This window comes from Tasmannia lanceolata, unplaced genomic scaffold (assembly GCF_043159265.1).
Source record: "Tasmannia lanceolata isolate RefF3 unplaced genomic scaffold, GAP_Taslan_0.1 ptg000037l, whole genome shotgun sequence".
Classification (NCBI taxonomy): domain Eukaryota; kingdom Viridiplantae; phylum Streptophyta; class Magnoliopsida; order Canellales; family Winteraceae; genus Tasmannia; species Tasmannia lanceolata.
This window is the reverse complement of record NW_027518714.1, coordinates 48,754,254-48,774,344: the sequence shown is the minus strand read 5'-3', so window position 1 is coordinate 48,774,344 and position 20,091 is coordinate 48,754,254. Positions and strand designations below refer to the sequence as shown.

At 43.0% G+C, this 20,091-nt stretch overlaps 1 protein-coding gene across 1 annotated transcript; it reads right to left on the bottom strand.

Moving 5' to 3' along the window:
- Nucleotides 1-5,662: 5,662 nt before the first annotated feature.
- On the bottom strand, nucleotides 5,663-6,946 carry LOC143861512 (uncharacterized). Its single transcript, XM_077372433.1, has one exon. The coding sequence runs from the start codon at nucleotides 6,944-6,946 to the stop codon at nucleotides 5,663-5,665; it is 1,284 nt and encodes a 427-aa protein (XP_077228548.1).
- Between the last annotated feature and the right edge of the window lie 13,145 nt (nucleotides 6,947-20,091).

Genomic DNA, 20,091 nt, shown 5'->3' with positions numbered 1-20,091 from the left:
GCATAAAACAGTGGCAGCAATGTACTAAAACTGGGCAGTTTTGAAGATCAAATCTGTAATAAAAATGAACAAGATTTATACGAGAATTGAGCATATTTGAGGACAGATTTGTGTGCATGAACTAGGCCAAACAACGACAGATTTGTGCCCATATACGGTGTTAAACATGAACAAATCTGTGTGCGTGAACCTGTGCTAAACAGAAATAGATTTGTGTGCGTGAATTCTGTGTAGAAAATAAGCTAAAACCTGTATCAAGCATGGAAAAATTATGGGCAGAAACATGGTGCAGAAAATAGGCTAAACTTGTGTCCAAAACAGGGCAGAACTGCTGTCCTATGCAAACCATATAAAATCTCTGTGTGTGAACCTATGAATCATTATGGCATTGTTACCATTTTCAAATGTACAGATGTACTTTTTTTTTAAAATATGCATTTCAGAAATAGGACACATCAATATTTGAAATCTAAGAATTCTATCTGAATAGCAGGATCTCAAATAATCCAAATTCTGAAGCTAATCATGAAGGAGAGAATATTCTGACATTTATCATTCGAAATCCCATTATGATTGCAACAGCGATTATGCTATAATTGTGAAGTAACAGCCCTGTGCTCTTGACCAATACTAAAATAACAACCATCAAATGTATAAGCTTATAGTACAGTAGCCATCTTGGAACCATTACCATTACTAGAATTCCCTATTTTAGAAACAATAAGCATATTTGAGCAATTTGAATAGCTGTTATGTTCAGATACCTCATTAACAACCTTATTAACTGGCTTGCAACAGAACCCAGAAAACTTCTACCAAAATTACATTCCGGATCACCATGACTAACCCACTATTTAATATACAGAGGACAACAGAGTGCACAGAATTATATCTAAATTGGGGCTTAACTATGGACCGAATTGGCTGACCTGGGCTTGCCAAACAGGGGCTGAGATTAAGCCATAACAAGAATTATCGCCATGTATAGAATTGTGCTAAAACATGGAGCATATCCCTGGGCTAAAATGTGCTAGCAGGGAGCATATTCATGGGACAAATTAAATCTAACAAGTCAAATATGCACAGCATTCAATTGATTCAACTAAAATTCTGGAGTTTAAATGACATAATTGTCCCATAAATTCCGACCAACAATCTAAGCTATGAAGCTTCACATATACAGCCATGAAATCCCATTGATATCCCCATCAATACACAGACATATGTATGCTTACACGCATAGCACACATGAAGGTAATCACACAGGCGAGACAGAATTCTTCATGCATGAATAGAAGTATACTATTTCCAAAATGTAACACCATTGATTTCCAGATCCAAAAAATTTCGGTCATTAGATGATGGAATAAACTCAAATTGAATAATAAATAAAAATAAAAATAAAAATAAAATATATATAATGAAAAATAAAAATCAATAGAATCGCAAGCTTTTTATAATCTAAAAAAAATAATCAATACTATCTCCTCCATCGAGGAATAAAACAATCAACATTTCAACACAAAACTTAATATCATATAAAGAATGAACAGATTCTAAGCAGAAAATACTAGATCTATAATTTAGATCAAAGATCCACTGTAATAAAGACTCTTAGCTTAAATAATATAATATGATGACGGTACTTACCTCTAGAATTTGAGCTATCTATGAATTTCTTCACTCCCTTTTTGCAGATGATGAACACTCCTTCAGAATTTTTCCGAAAATTGAACCAAATGACAGAGAGTTATTGGATCTGAAATGACTTTGATCGGAAAAGGCTAGATTCAAGGTTTTCACAGCTAGATCTAAAGGTTAGAAACCTAAATTAGGGTTTCAAGGTTAGGAAAAATAGATCTAGGGATTTAAACATGAAAAAGGGTGTAGATCTGAGATTTGAGGATTTAGGATAGCTAGATCTGATCTCGAATTGGACGGTGAAGATCAAGATCTAACCAAACAACTGGTCGGAGATGTGGTCGGAGTATCGTCGGTGATCGGAGAACTAACTGGATTCTGATCGGAAAAATAGCTGAGAACTCGGATCTGGTAATGGAGGAGGTGGTTATGGTAGGAATAGGGTCTGGAGAATGAGATTAGAGTAGAAGAAGAGGTGATTTGATCGGTGATGAAGGAAGAATGCAGAGGTGGATGAGCTCTTTGAAAATTAGTAGTCGGAGCTTCGGGTATTCGCCGGAGAAGAAGAAATGTGATCGGAGAAGATGATCGGCGAGGAAAAAGAATGAAAAAAAAAAAAACCAAATCTCGCTCTCTCTCTCTCTCTCTCTACCTCTGCTTTAAACGAAAAATGAACAGTCCCCTTTTCCTTTTGATTTTTTTTATATATCAAAGCAAACAAGTTGATATCCGCACCCTCACTTGATGAGGCGGGCGGATTTTTGATGAGCGCGCGAATCAGCTCCGTCTCAGACGAGCTGATTCACCCCTCTTATACACGAAAATGATATCTTTACCTCCCTTTTCCCCATGGACAGCCCCCTTTTCCGATTAATCACCCTCCTTTTGATCTGCACTGCGCACCTCCTCTCGGCTCGTCCTATTTGACAAATCGAATTGGATTTTACCGAAACTTTACAGGGACCTCGGTGGGACCATAAGCTGCTTCAGGGTTCAATTTGGGACCCCAACTCACTAATTAGACGAGGTTTTGTACAAGCAACTCGAACCTGGGTCCGGTCAAAATGGGGTGTCTACAGAGAGCTGTTCTGAGATTTTGCCTTCTTTGATCTTATCTTACCATGACCAAATCGCCCTTCTGGGTTTTCAATTTGGCGGGCCGTATGCCCTAGCTTTTGCCTGAACTGCCCTTTCGGGTTTTCGATTCAACGGGCTTGCACCTTAATTTTTGCCTAAGTTGCCCTTTCAGGTTTTCAACTTAGTAGGTGAATGACCTTAATTTTTGCCTAGACCGTCCTTGCGGGTTTTCAATCTAGCAGGTCTGCAGACTCCCCCCCTTTTTTTTTTTATAGAACCTTAACACCGTCCACCGGAAGGATTTTATGGGTTGGATGAGCTTTAACAAAGAAATGGCTTGACGTTTGCAAATTTCGACCGAACCCGAACGAGCAGGTTGCCTACGTATCCTAGTGTAAGAATCAAGTCGCGCGAAGTTCAGGGCAGATGCCCCTAGTTTCAGAGTGTGAAAGGAATTTTTAGGCTCAAATGGTTTGCAAATGGGGGTTTTCTTTCATTTTTTTGGGTCATAATTTCTAGGATTTTGTTCGGCCAAAGAAGGCCTTCTGGTGTTCAAACGTAAAACCTTTTTAATTTATCAAGGTTCGTTGGTTCTACCATTATTTCACCATTCTCATCTCGGAGTCTGACGGCTTTTCCAGGTAAGATTTGATCCACAATGTATGGTCCTGACCAATTCAGTTTAAACTTGCCCATAGGGTCAGAGGTAGGTGCCCGGTTTGCTTTCAACACCAAATCTCCTTCCTCTAATTCCCTAATTTTAACTTTCTTGTTAAAGGCTCTTGCTATTCTGCGCTGGTAGCCTTGGGTGTGGTATAAGGCTTTGAGTCATTTTTCATCCAACATGTTTAGCTCTTGATATCTGGCATTTGCCCATTCTGTCTCGGGTAATTGACTTTCCATTAGTACTCGCAACGATGGTATGTGGATTTCAACCGGCAACACAGCTTCCATCCCATAGACCAGGGAATATGGAGTAGCTCCAGTAGAGGTTGGAATTGATGTTCTGTAGGCCCACAGAGCGTATGGAAGCTTGTTAGACCAATCTTTGTAAGTTTCTGACATTTTGCTGAGGATGGCCTTAATATTTTTATTTGCAGCTTCGACAACTCCATTGGTTTGTGGCCTATAGGGTGAGGATTTGTGGTGCTTGATTTTGAACTCCTGACAGAGAGTAATCACTTCTTTCTTAAAATGAGAGCCGTTATCTGAGATTAGTTCATGTGGAACCCCATATCTGCAAATAATGTTGGTTCTGATGAACTTGGCAACCAATGCTGATGACAGTGAAGCATATGAGGCTGCCTCGACCCATTTGGTAAAGTAATCGATGGCTACAAGGATGTACTCGTGTCCATTTGAGGATTTTGGTGAAAATTTTCCAATAATATCAATGCCCCACATCGAGAATGGCTAGGGTGATGTGAGAGAATGCAACTCTGAAGGTGGTACATGGATAAGATTGGCATGTACTTGACATTTATAGCATTTCTTAACAAATGCAAAATAGTCTGATTCCATTGTGGGCCAATAGTATCCAAGGCGCAAGATTTTCCTAGCAAGCATTTTTCCATTCATGTGTGGGCCACAAACACCTTCATGGGTGTTAGCCCAATGGTTCCCACCTTGGCATTCCCATCTTATTTTGATGATTCCAATACACAAGTGATTTAACATCACTAATGTGTTTTAATGTCTAAGTTGTAGATCTTAATTGTGCTAAGACAAGATTGCTTGGATTGAGGCCAAGAAGCTCTCATTGGACCACATTCGGAAGGCCAAAGACATCGGAGATCCAAAGCGCACGAAGACTTGAAGCATCGCAATTGAAGATCGAAGTCATTTTAGAATGTATAAGATCCAATCCTAGTTTAGGTGTTTAGAGGCATAAATTAAGTTAATTTCACACACCCTAAATGTATAAGAGATTGTCTTTGTGGTGTTCCAACACTTTGGAACCCTCATAACAATCCCAACTTGGTGTAGAGTTGGAAGCCTAAATAAATAAGAAACATGAAATTAAAAAACTGCTGAAGATAGGCTTCTCGGAGCTCCGAGCAAAGAACTCCAAGAGATTCCTCGGAGCTCCGAGAAATGGTCTAGTAGCATTTTTCCAACTTCTGTTCGTATTCTCGGAACTCCGAGAGAAATTCTCGGAACTCCGAGACCACTATAACAGGAAGAAATATAGCCGTTTGGAAGTTTGCCAGATTTACCACTATGCCCCTCAAACGGTCATATTTGGTTTTTCTATATATATGGGCATTCTAAACTTCTCATTAATTAATCCTAACACTCTAAAAACCTATTGGAATATCTCAAGAGTGAATCAAGCTTGTTTATGGCTTTCATCCTCTAGATTTAGGATTTGGATCATAGGCTCAAATTTGTACATCTTATTCAAAGTTTGTAAACCCTTGTGAGGGATTTTTTGTTTCCTTCTTTCTTGTTCAAGAACATTGTATTGGACGAGTGTTCGGAGAAGCGGAGCCCACTCTCCGTGGTGAAGATTGCCACCAAGGTTAAAGGCATTGGAATTGTAAACGGCGGCACCGATCTTCGCCGAAGTTAAGAAGATCAATTAGTGAAGCCATCAACGGGTTTGGTTGGTGGAGTGGAGTAGGCCTCGCGTTGGAGGACCGAACCACTTTAAATCTCGGGTGCACTCTCTCTTAACTCTTGCTCCTTTCTTGCATTGCACCTTAGGATTTAACTCGTGTGCTTAAATTTCATTCTTGATCTCTTAATCTTCAAAATTGAGTTTGAGTTTTCAAAAGATTAAAACTTGTTAGCAACCTAATTTTTTTTTCTCCTCATAAGTTGCCATTAGAGTAAGTACTCGGGCCTACCCTTGGAATTTCAATGGGTTTCTTTGAGGATCTTCACAGCCTGATCTTCTGTGATACACAAGAGTTGAATGCCATCAAAAGACTGACAATACAATTCATTTCCGCATATGACAAAATTGGAGGCTAATTTCTGTAGGGTTCTTCGTTCTTTGCTGGAGGCTTCGGCGGGATGCCCCGTGGCCTGAGATAAAGTTTTTAATATCTGTAAACCAGGATTGGCCATCCGAACATCTAGCCGCTATTTCTATAACATCACAATGAGCAGGAACCCACTGTTCTTGGATTGTTATTGGCCTCATCTTCATTCCAACGGGTATGTTTATCATGGAGGATAATGTGGCCAAAGCATCTGCAAATTGATTCTTTACTCTCGGTAAGAAAGTAAATGTAATGTCTTTGAATTGATCCACAAGAACATCTAGGTATTCATGGTATGGGATGAGCCTATCCTCTCTGGTTTTCCACTTCCCTTTGGTTTGACAAATGATCAGCATCGAATCACCATATGCATCAAGCTCATCAATGCCAAGGGCTAACGCTGCTTTCAATCCCACGATACATGCCTCATATTTTGCCATGTTGTTGGTGCACTCGAATTGCAGCTTGACAGCGAGAGGGATATGTTCATTCCGGGGTGAAATGAGCAATGCCCCTACTCCTTGTCCCTTTTGGTTGGAAGCACCGTCAAAGTATAAGGTCCACCTAGATTCATAGCTCCCCTCCTCCATTGTCATAATTTGCTCTTCTGGAAAGTCTGTTCTCAAGATACCAGTTTCCTTTATTGGGATCTCTACTAATTGTTCTGCCACAGCCCTGCCCTTAACAGATTTCTGAGTGACATAGGTAATATCGAATTTTGAGAGCAACAATAACCATCGAGTGGTTCTCCCTGTTAGAGCAGGCTTTTCAAAAAGGTACTTCAAAGGTTCCATTCGAGACAAAAGTAACACTCTATGAGAGAGTAGGTAATGCCTAAGCCTCTCGGTGGCCCAGACAAGTGCCAGACATGTTTTTTCTAAAGAAGTGTACTTTTGCTCGTATTCTGACATTTTCTTGCTCAAATAATAGACAGCTCTTTCATGCTTGGTTTCAGGATCTTGTTGAGCAAGCATACAACCCATAGCTATATCAGTGATTGACAGATATAGTAGCAAAGGTTGCCCTGAAATTACTGGTGCAAGCACAGGTGGTTCCGATAGGCACTGTTTAATTTTGTCAAAGGCCTCTTGGCATTCTTCTGTCAATTCCTTAGATGCATTCTTCTTCAGCAACTTGAATATGGGTTCACAGGTGGAGGTTAGGTGAGCTACAAATCGGCTAAAAAATTGGATCATTCCCAGAAAACCTCGAATTTCCTTTTCTGTCCTTGAAGGAGCCATTTCTTAGATTGCCTTAATCTTTTGAGGATCAACTTCTATCCCCCTTTGGCTGACTAGGAACCCCAACAATTTGCCAGATGTGACACCAAAAACGCATTTACTTGGGTTGAGGCGAAGCCGATATTTCAAGATTCTTTGGAAGAATTTTCTCAAGTTCCTGAGGTGATCTTCTCTTTCTTTTGCTTTGACAATCATGTCATCTACATATACTTCCACCTCTTTATGAATCATATCATGCAACAGAGTGGTGGCGGCTCTTTGGTAAGTAGCTCCTGTGTTTTTCAAGCCAAATGGCATCACCTTATAGCAGTAAGTGCCCCATTGTGTGATGAACGAGGTTTTGATCATGTCTTCGGGCGCCGTCTTGATTTGATTATAGCCAGAGAAGTCATCCATGAAGGATAGCAAGGCATGGCCAGTAGTATTGTCGACCAAGATGTCGATATGGGGTAAGGGAAAGTCATCTTTAAGGCTTGTTTTGTTCAAATCCCTAAAGTCCACACACATTCGCACTCGGCCATCTTTCTTAGGGACTGGTACAATATTTGCTAGCCATTCAGGGTATTCCACCACTTGTAAGAATCCCACGTCGAGCTGTTTTGTTACTTCTTCCTTAATTTTTAGAACCCATTCCAGTTTCATTCTCCTTAGTTTCTGCTTTTTTGGTTTTACCCCTGGTACCAATGGAAGCTTATGTTGGACGATTTCCTCGCTTATTCCCGGCATGCCCTCGTAGGACCAAGCAAAGACTTCTTTGAACTCTTGCAGAAGGTTCACTAGTTCCTCACGCTCCTTGGAAGTTAGTGTTTTCCCGATTCGTATTTCCTTAACTAGTGTTTTGGTGCCAATATTTATTACTTCAATTTCTTCTTTTAAAGGCTGGGCTTGGCGTTCCTCCTCTTGTTTAAGCAGTTGCTGAAACTCAAGGGGAGGTTCGTCGGCCTCCTCATCCGAGGAAGGTTGTTCATTTTGATTATTATCATTATCAGAAGCACAAACATCAGAAGAAGACACAAGAGGATACTGAGAAATAGATTTCATTTAAGTGAAAGCAATTACATTCTTATTGAAACTATCCTGAACAGGCTCAGGATTCACAATGGAAGCAGAAATAGAAACATCAGAATTTTTAGAAATAACAAATGGATAAGGGAGAGGATCTGCACTCCAGTTGGAAGGGACACAATCAGCTGTGACAATGAAGCTCTGAGCATTAGCATATGCAGAATCTTCTCCAAGTGCTGCAATAATAAGGCAATCTCCCGGGAAGTGAGAGTTCAGAAGGTTTGGAGCCAAGCAATTCTGCCAATCTTCCTCTGTATCTGTGGTCTTAGTTGGTTCTGCAAAGAGGGACCCCAAGAGTCCTGGAGTAAGGTAGTCCTGCCAACCGATAGGGGGGTACTGATGAGAGGCTCTTTTGGTATTTCCAATTCATAGAAGATTTCAATCCCACAGAGAATCCTTCCAGTGTCTGGCTCAAGCCACGGTTCTGCAAACCCGTGGTATGGAGTGGTTTCTCCTCCTTTGGCAAAGTACCCGTTTAGAGACAATGAGTATGAAGGTATCGAGATCACACCCCCATTTCTGCGAATTTCATTTCTTCTCATCATTTTAGCTTTCATCTGGTTCTTCTCTTTGTTTGTAGGTTCATATCCCAAGCCAAAAGTTCCCTCCATAGGTTCAACATCAGGCCACGACACCATACCCTGTTGGTGCCATCCCAATCCCAGCCCAGGAAAAAATCCCTGCCTCTACATCATTTTGGCAACTGAGGGGTTGAGGGTGCAAATGACCATAGGAAAAGTTTCTTTTCCTGCTTCTTCACAAGTGATCTGTGCAATTTCTAAGGAAAAACCATTCAGCATGATATCTTTTCCGGCGACAGGGAGTGACTTTTCTTTTGAAATTTGGGTGACTTCCAAATCTTCATCACCTCTGATGGTGATTATCTTGTTGTTTTTAATGAATTTTAGCTTCTGGTGAAGGCTTGAAGCAATGACCCCCTCTTTATGCAACCAAGGGCGGCCTAACAGCAGATTGAATGAGGTTTTGATATCAAGGACCATGAAGTCTACTTCGAACTTCTCACCTCCAAGAAGGATTTCTGCGGTAAGAATCCCAATGACATTTCTTCGGGTGTTATCATAAGCTAGGATTCCTTGCTGGGAAGGAGTGAAACTTTCGGGTCCAAAACCCAACATGGTAGCTGTATGAAGAGGGCAACATTTAAGGCTGACCCATTATCAACTAGAACAGAGGAAATTCTCATGCCCTGGCAGACAATGGTAACATGGAGGGCATGGATGTGATCATGACCTAGAGGTAGTAAATCCTGATCAGTGAAGGTTATAGACTTGGCGGCACTAACCATGGCCACTAAGTCAGCCACTTGATCCGGGGATGTTTCAGTTGATACTTGTATTGCATTCAATTCTTTGAGCACTACCTTTCTATGCTGAGGGGAAACCTTTAGTAGACCCCACACTGTGATGTGGGCCTGAGTTTTCTTCAATTGTCTGACAATCTCATCATTCTCTTCAACAATTCTCTTTTGAACGTGATCCTCTACTACCTCCCTGGCCAAGGCTGCTGGGTTTTCATCTCGGAGCTCAGGAGGCTTGAATACCCTACCTCCCCTCGTAAAATGCTGGACCTCATCACATTGAAGCTCAAAAGGATCAATGTTATCATATTGAAAGATCAGAGGGGATGGAGGTTCAGTTTTATGGGTTAGGACTAAGGGTGCAACTTCTGGTTCATCGACCTCTTCCCAACGAAAGTAGTAAGGCTCAGAACTGGCATCAATGGCACATATTAGGGTTGATGGATCAAATTTAAGAACATCAAGGGTGATCATTCCCACTTGTGCGGGTGGGGGTAATGCATGGTTTGGGAGAGGGTTATTGGTGATATTGGGTTTAGGAGGAAAAACTAGAAGATCATCAAGCAAGTCTTGAATAACATGTTTAAGGGCTATACAACGATCTGTAGTGTGCCCGGGACCTTGGTGGTACTCGCAATGCTCACGGGGATTGTAGTTTTTCGGCAGAGGGTTTGGTGGAGGGCGAGGGGTGGGTAATGTGATTTTTTTCGCGGCCAGGCATTGTTTTAGAACTGCGGAGGGGGGAGTAGGTAAGGGGGTAAATTCTCTTTTTTGCCGAATAGGAGGTTTAAGAGGATCCTGGCTGTAGTCGAAAACCATCGCTTTCTGGGCTTGGTTGGATGAGGCAACATTATTGACTTCTTTATTGTGAGGGAAGGGCTTCTTGAAGTCACTTTTTGCTTGAACAGTCCTGGCCAGAATTCCTTTGTTCATAGCATCTTCAATCTAGGTCCCAGCATTGATGAAGAGATCAAAAGTAGGGCAATACTACAGTGTCATGTGTTGAAGCATTGAGGGGAGGAGGTTATTTAGCATGATTTTGCACTGCTCCTTCTCGGTAGGGCGGTCCATCATTGAGGCTGCCAACTTCCTCCACCTTTTCACAAAAGTGATAAATGTTTCCTTATGCTCCTGCTTAGTTGCTTCCAGATCCCGGATAGTCACCTCAGACCCATTGTGGACCCCGATCCGAGAGAGGCGGGGGGACCTGCCCCCACGCGAGTCTCAGGATCATCCACGTGAAGGAGAGCTCCACCAAGGAACTCTCGAAAGAGTGCCCCTCACAGCATGAGTGGCGATGTAAAGTGAGATACCTCTCGACTCGGGGACTAGCCCGGATTTGAGGCGTACCTTAAACAAAGAAAGAGTCGCCATCCAAGGAAGTGGGCCCTGGATCCCATGCTGTGCTCTGTCGCAACAGATAACCAGAGATACAAAAGGTCCGTGCCTGATGACGAATGGGGAAGGGGTTAGGCGCCCCCAATTCGCCCAAGTGCAAGCACCTGGTCTCTTATGCCATTTATTATTAACTTTGAAGAGTTTTGGACAAAAATCATGTGAAATGGGAACAATCATCCCCGAGAAAACGTCTATCTAAGCATGCATGACCCGGGGATGGGCAAAGAAAATGAATATCCAAATCCTAACTCATCGCATCTAATCCTAACTCATCACATCTAAGAAAGCAATAAACAATCGCATGCATAGCTACAGCTAAGCAGATAATGATAGATATAATGAGATAAGAAAAGCAAATATCTTGTGACTCAAAAAAGAAGAAGAAGAAGCAAATATCTAAGTTTAGACAGATAATCAAACTAAGATGAATGGATAAACGCTATAGCTAAGTAATCAAAGCAGTAAAGTAAACACTCTAGCATGCGAGCCTATGCAAGAGATAAGACTAAGAAAATGGCAATCGATCGCACGCTAGAAGAACAAACAAACTAGAATGCACGAGAAATCTAAGATAAGCACACAATAAGCTAAAAGGTGTAAGAAAAGAAAGAAATCAGAAAATCAACGGCATGTGAGAACTAAAAATGCCAGGGGAAAGAAGATGGAACACACGATAGGCTCAGAGGGCGATTCAAAAGGAATCAAGCCCAGCGATCCTAATCTGCTGAAGATCGGACAAGTCTCGCGATCGTAATGACCTATCGTTGGGCTCAGCGAGGACAATCCCTGTAAAGGGGCCACGCTACGTCATCGCCCGTCCCAAAACCCGATAAAACGTCAGAAAACTGATGGAAACCGAAAAATCACGATGAAAACCGGAAATGGAATGAAAAGAGGGCTCCGAGTGACCTGGCAATCACCATCCTTGCCCATTTTTGCTTTTGTTTTGAAATGTTTGAAAATATTTATTAAAAAGGTTTGACTGAACTTGGGTGGACCCAAGCTACCTACGTACCCTGCGGAGAGGGATCAAGCCAACGTAGTTCGGACGAAAAGGTGAGAAATATTTGTAAAATGGTGATGAAAAAAAGGGTGACTGGACTCAGGATGCCAGTTGCACGCCTGAGCTGCCTACGTACCCCTCAGCTAGGGATCAAGCCATCCGTAGTTCGGACTAGAATTTCCTAACTACTCCTAATGACTCTTGGTTTTTGAGATTTTTAGTTTTTAGATGTTTTTATTTTTTATTTTTTTGACACAAGAGGGCAGAATCCTATCATCATAAAGGTAAGACAGACTCCTGATATCTCGCAAAGGTTGGACAGCGTCCTATGCTTTGCGGGGGAATTGGACAGAATCACGACTCTGCAAGGGTTGGACAGCATCCTATACCTTGCAAGAGCGGATAAAAATCACGTGACTTGATGAGAGGATGGACAGAATCCTAACCCCTATGGTGATAGGACAGACTCCTGAAAGACTGAAAGACTGACTCCTATGCTGAAGACTGACTCATATACGAAAGGACAGACTCCTATTGCACAACCCTAAGAGGGGTGTTAGTAAGACTGGGCTAGTCTCCTAAACACTGGGGAGATAAAGAAGGGTGTTAGTGAGACTCGACAAGTCTCCTAAATACTGAGGTGGGCTCCAAGTATATGTAATTTAGGACAGCAACTAGGTGACTTAGGACAGCCACTATGCGATGTAGGACAACAACTATGGACAGCAGCTATGGGCATTTCCACGACTCCACAAAAGAGAAGGACCACTATACATCATACAAGGGGCAGCTATATGAAGAGTATGGGGCTTTCAAAATCAAAGATTTAAGGGGTGCTATGGCCATTTAAAGTTCAGACAAAGACAGACAGACTCATTTTGAACATAAAAAACCAGTTATTTTTGTGTTAACATGTAATTCTCTTGTAAGCCAATTCATCAATAAAAGAAATGAGGAACCCCGCAGTTGTGTAAACCCATCTACAAATTCAATTCACTTATAGTAATGTCCTCAAAATCAAATGAAACTTAGGATAGGTAAAACTAGTTTACCCGCTCATATTAGCAAGAATAATGGCATCTATCAAGCATTCAACATTAAGCAATCTTATGCAAGAACCCTCAGATAGAATAAAAATCAACAAATTGTCTTGATCATAAGATGAAAGAAGCTTACCGGATTTTCCTTTCAAGAACAGTTGTGAATATTGCCTGAAATATGACTTTAAAAGATGCTTTGGCTGAAACTCCAAGGTGAAAACCAACTAGCAACAAGGTGCTCTGGATCTTTGATTGAGAGAGAGAGAGAGAGAGAGAGAGAGAGAGAGAGAGAGAGAGAGAGAGAGAATAGAGAGAGATGGTTGGGAGTTGAAATGGGTCTGAGGATGAAAATCGAAGGGGGTTTTGAGAGGATGGTGGTGGGTCGAGCGGCAAGGGAGAGCAAAAGACCGGCCAGAGGAGGAGTGGCCAGAGGTTTTTTTTTTTAAAGAAAGGGTTCCTCTGATGTGGGTCTTGAAAGGGGTTTTGGGTAGAGATGGGGTTCGGATGGGGATAGAAGAAGGGTTTGGTAGAGAGGAAATGGAGAAGAAGAGGAAGAAAATGGTGGTGGTGGTCTCGGATTCCGCGGGGGTTTGAAATGGGTTTGAATGGGATAGCAGCAGAGGGGGTTGATGAAGGAGATGGGTGGCTGTGGAGGAGGTTCGGCCGGAGTAGTTGCAGAGGTGGAAGAAGGTGGTTGGTGGCGGTGGAATGGGATGGAGGTGGCTGGTGGTGGAGAGAGTTTGGGTTTTTTGAAAATGGGTTTTGGGGGAAAACAACAGAGGTGGTGGGTGGGGATCGGAGATGGAGGTGGCTGGTGGTGGAGAGAGTTTGGGTTTTTTAAAAATGGGTTTTGGGAAATGGCAGAGAATGGGGTGGAAGTGGAGAGGGTTTCAATGGAGGTGGGGGTTGTGGCCGATGGAGGTTTAGGGTTCTAAAAAATGGAAAATGGTGGTGGTGGTGGGGTAGTTTTTGCCGGAGTAGTTGCAGAGGTGGAAGAAGGTGGCCGGCCGGCGGGAATGAGGTTGGATGATGAAGATGGTGGTGGTGGTGGGGTAGTTTTTTGCCGGATTCCGGTGGTTCGGCCGGAGAAAATGGTGGGTGAAAGAGAGGGTTGAGAAGGGGAAGAGGGAGGAGATGCAGAGGGGGGGGTCGGAGAGGATGGCCGTCGGGTCGGATTCCGGCAAAGTTGCCGGAATCTATGGAGATGGGGTTTGTGGATGGGGGTTTGAGGAGAGGGTAGGGAAGATGAAGAGGCCGAGATGGAGGCGGCTTGGCCGGAGGTTGGAGGGCGGCCGGAGGTGGAAGAAGGTGGGCGGCTGTGGATTTCACTCTTCTCTGCTTCTTTTTTTTTCTTCTTTGGAAAAATGAATCCCTCCCTAAACCCTAGTTCGATCGAGATATATAAGGGAAAAATGATAAATTTTCTCCCCCCCCCATCCTCCATGGACAACCACCATCTAATGTATTTTAACTACTCTCTTCCTCGATAGGGGGGTGCCTGGGAAGCAATGGGACTAATATTTTGAGTCTTGTTACTGCATTCGGGGTTAGTAGGGGAACACCCTTTGATTCTATAAACCGCCCCCCTCCTACTTTAGATAAGGGAAATGATATCAGCACAACTAAGATTTGATAATCACACCAATTTAGCTCGTCTTGCCTGCCATTTCTCACTCGATTTCCGCAAAATTTTGCGGGCGCATTCCTTGGGGTTATGACAATCTTTTGGGAGTTTTACACCAACTAACGAATACAATGGATTGGTAAAAACTCAGGTTCTCTCCTCATTTGGACCCACTTTCTCAAAATTTTATTCAACTTCATGAATTTTATTCGACTTTGGGGATTTTAGGGCCTTGTCAAAATGGGGTGTCTACACCCATCATCGTATGAAAAGTGCTTAATGAACTGCTCGGTGATCTCATTCCAGCTCTTAACCTTCATCTTATCTAAACCCAGATACCATTTACGTGCAACATCGGTTAGCGAGATAGGAAAGAGCTGGGCCATCTGCTCTGAATTCAAACCTTGGGACTGCGATCGTATGATGAACATTTGCACATGAGCAGGAGGAGAACCAATACCACTGTACTTGTCAAAATCTGGAATTTGGAAATTCGAAGATAGACGGACATGAGGGAACAATGTAAGATCATCTGGGTGGAAAGTGCTTGATTCTCGGCTCTTGATCCCTTTGACTTCTCGAAGTAGCAACTCAAATTTCTCAGCAAGGGACTTTGTCTTCTGGGGTAGGGACTTGAGTGCGATTTTTCTCACCGTATTGTTCTTGATCTTCGACGGTCAGAGGAGACAGATTGGGTTGAGGGTAGACCTCAGATGTGGTTGCTATAGACTTTCCTTGTGGGAGTACCAAACTTTTCCTTCCATTGGTCTTTCATGATCTTATTCTCTTCACGAAGTAAGCTCATCTGATGGGTGAGTTCAATCAGCAATTCCTCAACACGAGGAGGTTGAAGGTTTTCAGTAGGTTCAGACATTGAGATGAGAGTGGGAGAAGATGGGGGTGAAATTCTCACGAGATAGAGTGGAAACTCGGGTCCGAGTTACTTTTGGATGATCAATGGTGAATATAAGAACTCATGACAAAGAAAACATTGGAATTTTAGACACAATAGTATTCCTCACTAAAAACATGCATCGGCTAGAAGGACTAATTTTACACACACAATTGAGGCTGATAAATTTTCCATTGAAAAAAGATGTTCTTATTTATTTGAACATTGAAAGAATGCGACCAACAGATTGGTGAGACATGATCCTCAAAGGGGATGCCCCTTGAATGGAATGGCATTTTAGGGGTTTTAAGGATGCACTCGAAGAAGATGCCCCTAGTTTAAGGGGAGATGAAATCTTGAGCCAGAGTTATAAGATGAGTCATTGAAATGGAACCCTGGTCTAAAGGATATCAACCCACGATCAATGAATCGTTGATCAATGAGAGATGGGATTTCCTACATCTAAGAGCAATGAGATTATTATCAAAACCTCAAAGGCATTTTCTTTTTGAGCTTTACTTGGAGGGCGCAATTCCTAACCCTTAATCTAGCGGAACCAAGTGGTTTGATTCGTGACTTTGTTCGTATTCCTAAGATTGATCGTAGCCATTGGAAGATGGATTACGGCCTAATCTAGACACAAAGGGGTAGGATATCCTAATCTAGGCTCACACACGTGATGTACGCATATTCGTGCTATATGCATGTGTGGGGTAAACTAGGGGTAAGGCCAAGAGTTCCCTTAGCGCGAATCCGTGTTCGATATACTCTACCGGTGTCCAGAGTAGCAGTACATGAACCAACAGATCCGTTTACGCACCATAAAGGTACTAGGCTAAGAGTGGAATGCTTCTCTAACATAGAGGCACCAAGTCATGACCTCCCAGTCAACCATGCTAGATAACATTCCGGGTTCCTAAATAGGACGTATGTGTGTATGTGATATGCAAAAGCAAGTGATGGAAGTTTGTGCAATTTGAGGATTCGCATCTAATGCCCTCAAGTCCTTTAATTAATCTTTTGAAGATTTAGGTGATGGATTATTCAAGTAAGCAAACAACATTTTTTGGTTCTTTTTTGAATTTTTGAGTTTTTGAATTTTCTTTGTGCTTTGTTTCACATTTATCCTCTTTAGTTATAACCTACATGACTAAAGCTTTTAAAAGTTGTAAAGTTAGGTAATCAATCCCCAACAGAGTCGCCAATCTGTGGATCCCGTCCCGATGAGGGGTGGTCCCACGAGGGTGTGTTTTGCGATGATGATGATAGCGCCTTTGTCCATTGGATTTGAATATGGTTGCTTTTTTCATAAATTTAGGATAAAAGTCATAACTTCACGAAAGAAGCAACTGACCAGAGTCGCCACTTAGATTAGGGATCTAGGACCCATGATTAACTCTGTTAATTTGGTTTACGTTTTGAGTTCTGGGTAAGTTACCTGGTTACGTGGTCAGAAGGTATACCGCACGAAGTGTACAGCACCGACCTTGCCTAACTTTTAAAAGCTTTAATTATTTAGGTTTAACTAAGGGAGGAATGTGAATTTTATTAACCTAAGTGCATTCTAATTGTTTAGCCGTTCACAGTTTAGACTCATGCGGGTCAGGAGTGCATCCTATATGCAACTACATGCCTATGTGATTGTTTTGAGATTGATGAGATTTGATTTGAGTTGAATTTGATTAATTGATTTGAGGTGAAGTGACCTACGCTATATGAACATAGATCTAATGCAATGAACCTAAGTTGCATTTTTAGTATTCTTGTGAAGTTTCGGGGCTCTAAAAGTTCTATTGTGAAACCTAGAGTGAAATTTCTAAGTTTTAGAACCTAAGGTATTTATGTTCTTGGAATTTAAGATTTTGGAGTAGTGATTTTCCAATGATGTGAGTTCTTAGGTTCTTTTAGAGTTTCAACATCACAAATAACTAAGCATACAAACAGTTATTCTAACAGAAACAAATAACCTACCATGCGAATTCTAAGCATAACAAGCAAGCAACATATTATTTCTAGCATAGGATGAGAACAATTATCAAACAAAGAAAACATGCAATTACTCATACGACTAAAATATAAAAAGAAACATCTAGCATGCAAAAAGGTTTAGGGAAAAGGAAAGGGTGCAAAGGAGAATGAGAGAGACGGGGAAGGGTGTAGGGGAACGAGAAGGATGGAGAAAGGTACGGAAAGGTGCGGCTGAACTTGGGAGTGCCAAGTTGCCTACGTACCCCATGATGGGGATCAAGCCACACGTAGTTCCATTGGAGGAGTGTGGAGTTGGGAATAGAGGTATGACACGGTCGGAGTGATAAGGGTGCAACTCGGGTTTGGGAATATGAGTGCTTTGGAATCATAGGGATGCAACTCGGGTTTGGGGATAGGGATTCTACTTTGCTTAGAATCATGAGGATGCAACTCGGTTGGGCTCTATGGGTATGACTCGGTTGGGCTCTAGGAGTCCACTCGGTTGGGCTCTAAGAGTCTAACTCGGTTTGGGAAAGAGAATGTAAGGGTGTGAGGCCCACTCAGTTGTGTAAGGACTTGTTGTAGGGAATGATTAAATTAAGGAAGTGTGCGACTCAGGTGGAACTAAGGTGTAACTCAGGAAGTATGACTCGGTTGAGGTGTAAGAGGTACATCGGTTGGGTTGCTAGAAGGTGGGCCAACTTGGTTTGAATTGGGTTGGGTATGCCTAAGTGAGTTGAGGCCGGTTATGTTTGGGACAACCTAAATAGGTTTGGATTAGGGTCACATCAGACTATGCTGTAAAATAGGGGTGTCATGGGTTCAGTCACAGTGAATTGAGCATTGGTTCAGATTCTATTAACGGAGTTGGTGAGGTTGGTTTGGTTTGTATGGTAGTAAAGACCTCGGATGTGATGATGGTAACAGGGGGTATGGATATACATGGTAATGGTGGGTTTGCTGCGATTAATAGCCGAGTAGTCAAAACAATAGGAATGGGGCGTGGGTAATGAATGGTTTTAGTATATGATGGTGATATGGGATGGAGGTCATGTGTTCTAATGTATGTGGAAGGTTGTTGGCCGAGATGATATGAGTAGGGGGTTGGCCGAGATGCCATGGTGATGAAGTATGGTATGTGGGCTGATGGCTAGGGGTTGAGTCGGATTAAATTTGGTTTGGATCCAAGTGAGTCAAGTCATATTGGATAGGGTCCGGGTTGGGTTGGATTGAGTTGAGTTGGGTTCGGGTTGAGTCGAGTTGTGTTAGGACTAAAATCGGTTAACAGATATGACAGTGACGTAAGAGCCGAGCGGGAGGACCCAAGGAGCTGTGGTGAGGGAGTTCAGTAGCTGAGTCCTGCGTAAAGAGCAAACGAGGTCAGAATGACCAACCCAGAGTGTTACTCCGGACAGGCCCTTCGACACTCAAGTCAGTATGAGCAGGAGTGCAGAGCTAGTTTAAGAGTGGTGGGTGAGAAGTTATTACCTTGTTTATGAGCTTTGGGAGACCTTTTATAGAGGAAAAATGGGGTAATTGGGGAGTTAATGCTCCAAGACAGGTGCCGACCAGCTATAGGTTCAAGCTCACCTACTCTGCTGTAATTACCAAATTACCCCTGCTCACGCGGGGTCTGCTGTGGGCCCCTCGAGACACGTGTCGACTGCTAATAGGCTGGTCTGTGGTGTCTGTCGCGGGCCCTCCCCGGGACACGTGTTGGTAGTTGATAGGCTGGTCTTTTTACACCCCATCAGTTGCCCCCCAGTTCTTCAAGTTATTATGATGACTTGGGGAAATGTGGTGAGTACATCTCTGATTTGGGGTGGTCTGGAAACTATCAGTCCGGAGGCTGGAGCAGTCCGGAAACTATTAGTCCGGAGATCGGAGCAGTCCGAAAATCATCAGTCCGGAAATCGGAGCAGTCCGGAAATTATCAATCCGGAAATTGGAGCAGTCCGAAAATTACCAGTCCGGAAACTATTAGTCCGGAGATTGGAGTAGTCCGGAAACTACCAGTCCGGAGATTAGATCAGTCCGGAAACTACCAGTTCAGAGATTGGAGCAGTCCGGAAACTACCAGTCCGGAGATCGCGGCAGCCCGTAAACTACCAGTCCGGAAATTGGAGCAGTCCGGAAATTGGGGCAGCCCGTAAACTACCAGTTCGGAGATTGGAGCAGTCGGGAAATTACCAGTCCGGAGATTGGAGCAGTTCGAAAATTGGAGCAGTCCGGAAATTGGGGCAGCCCGTAAACTACCAGTCCGGAGATTGGAGCACTCCGGAAATTGGAGCAGTCCGAAAATCATCAGTTCGGAGATCGGAGCAGTCCGGAAATCATCAGTTCGGAGATCGGAGCAGTTCGGAAATTACCAGTCCGGAAGTTGTCAGTCCGGCTTGGGCCGGACTGCTTTTTGTCGCGTAGCGAGACGCGTCATATCCAGTTCGGCTTGGGCCGGACTGCTTTTTGTCGCGTAGCGAGACGTGTCATATCCAGTCCGGCTTGGGCCGGACTGCTTTTTGTCGCGTAGCGAGACGCGTCATATCCAGTCCGGCTTGGGCCGGACTGCTTTTTGTCGCGTAGCGAGATGCGTCATATCCAGTCCGGCTTGGACCGGACTGCTTTTTGTCGCCGGACTCAAATTTGTTTTGAGAGTTATCCTCCACAGTGAAAGACACGTGGCATCATCAAACGCCCTCGAAATGCGTGCCCTTCATTTAATGCACACCGCCTTAGATAAACCTATAAAAAGGGGGGTTTTCACCCTTCACTTTTTCTTACTTTTCACTCCTCCTCCTCCTTCTTTTCTCTGTCTTTAGCTCTGCTAGTTCGGCTGAGGC

Excerpts from the sequence above, each read along its gene's own strand:
- LOC143861512 (XM_077372433.1), bottom strand. The coding sequence starts at position 6,946 with ATGGCTCCTTCAAGGACAGAAAAGGAAATTCGAGGTTTTCTGGGAATG.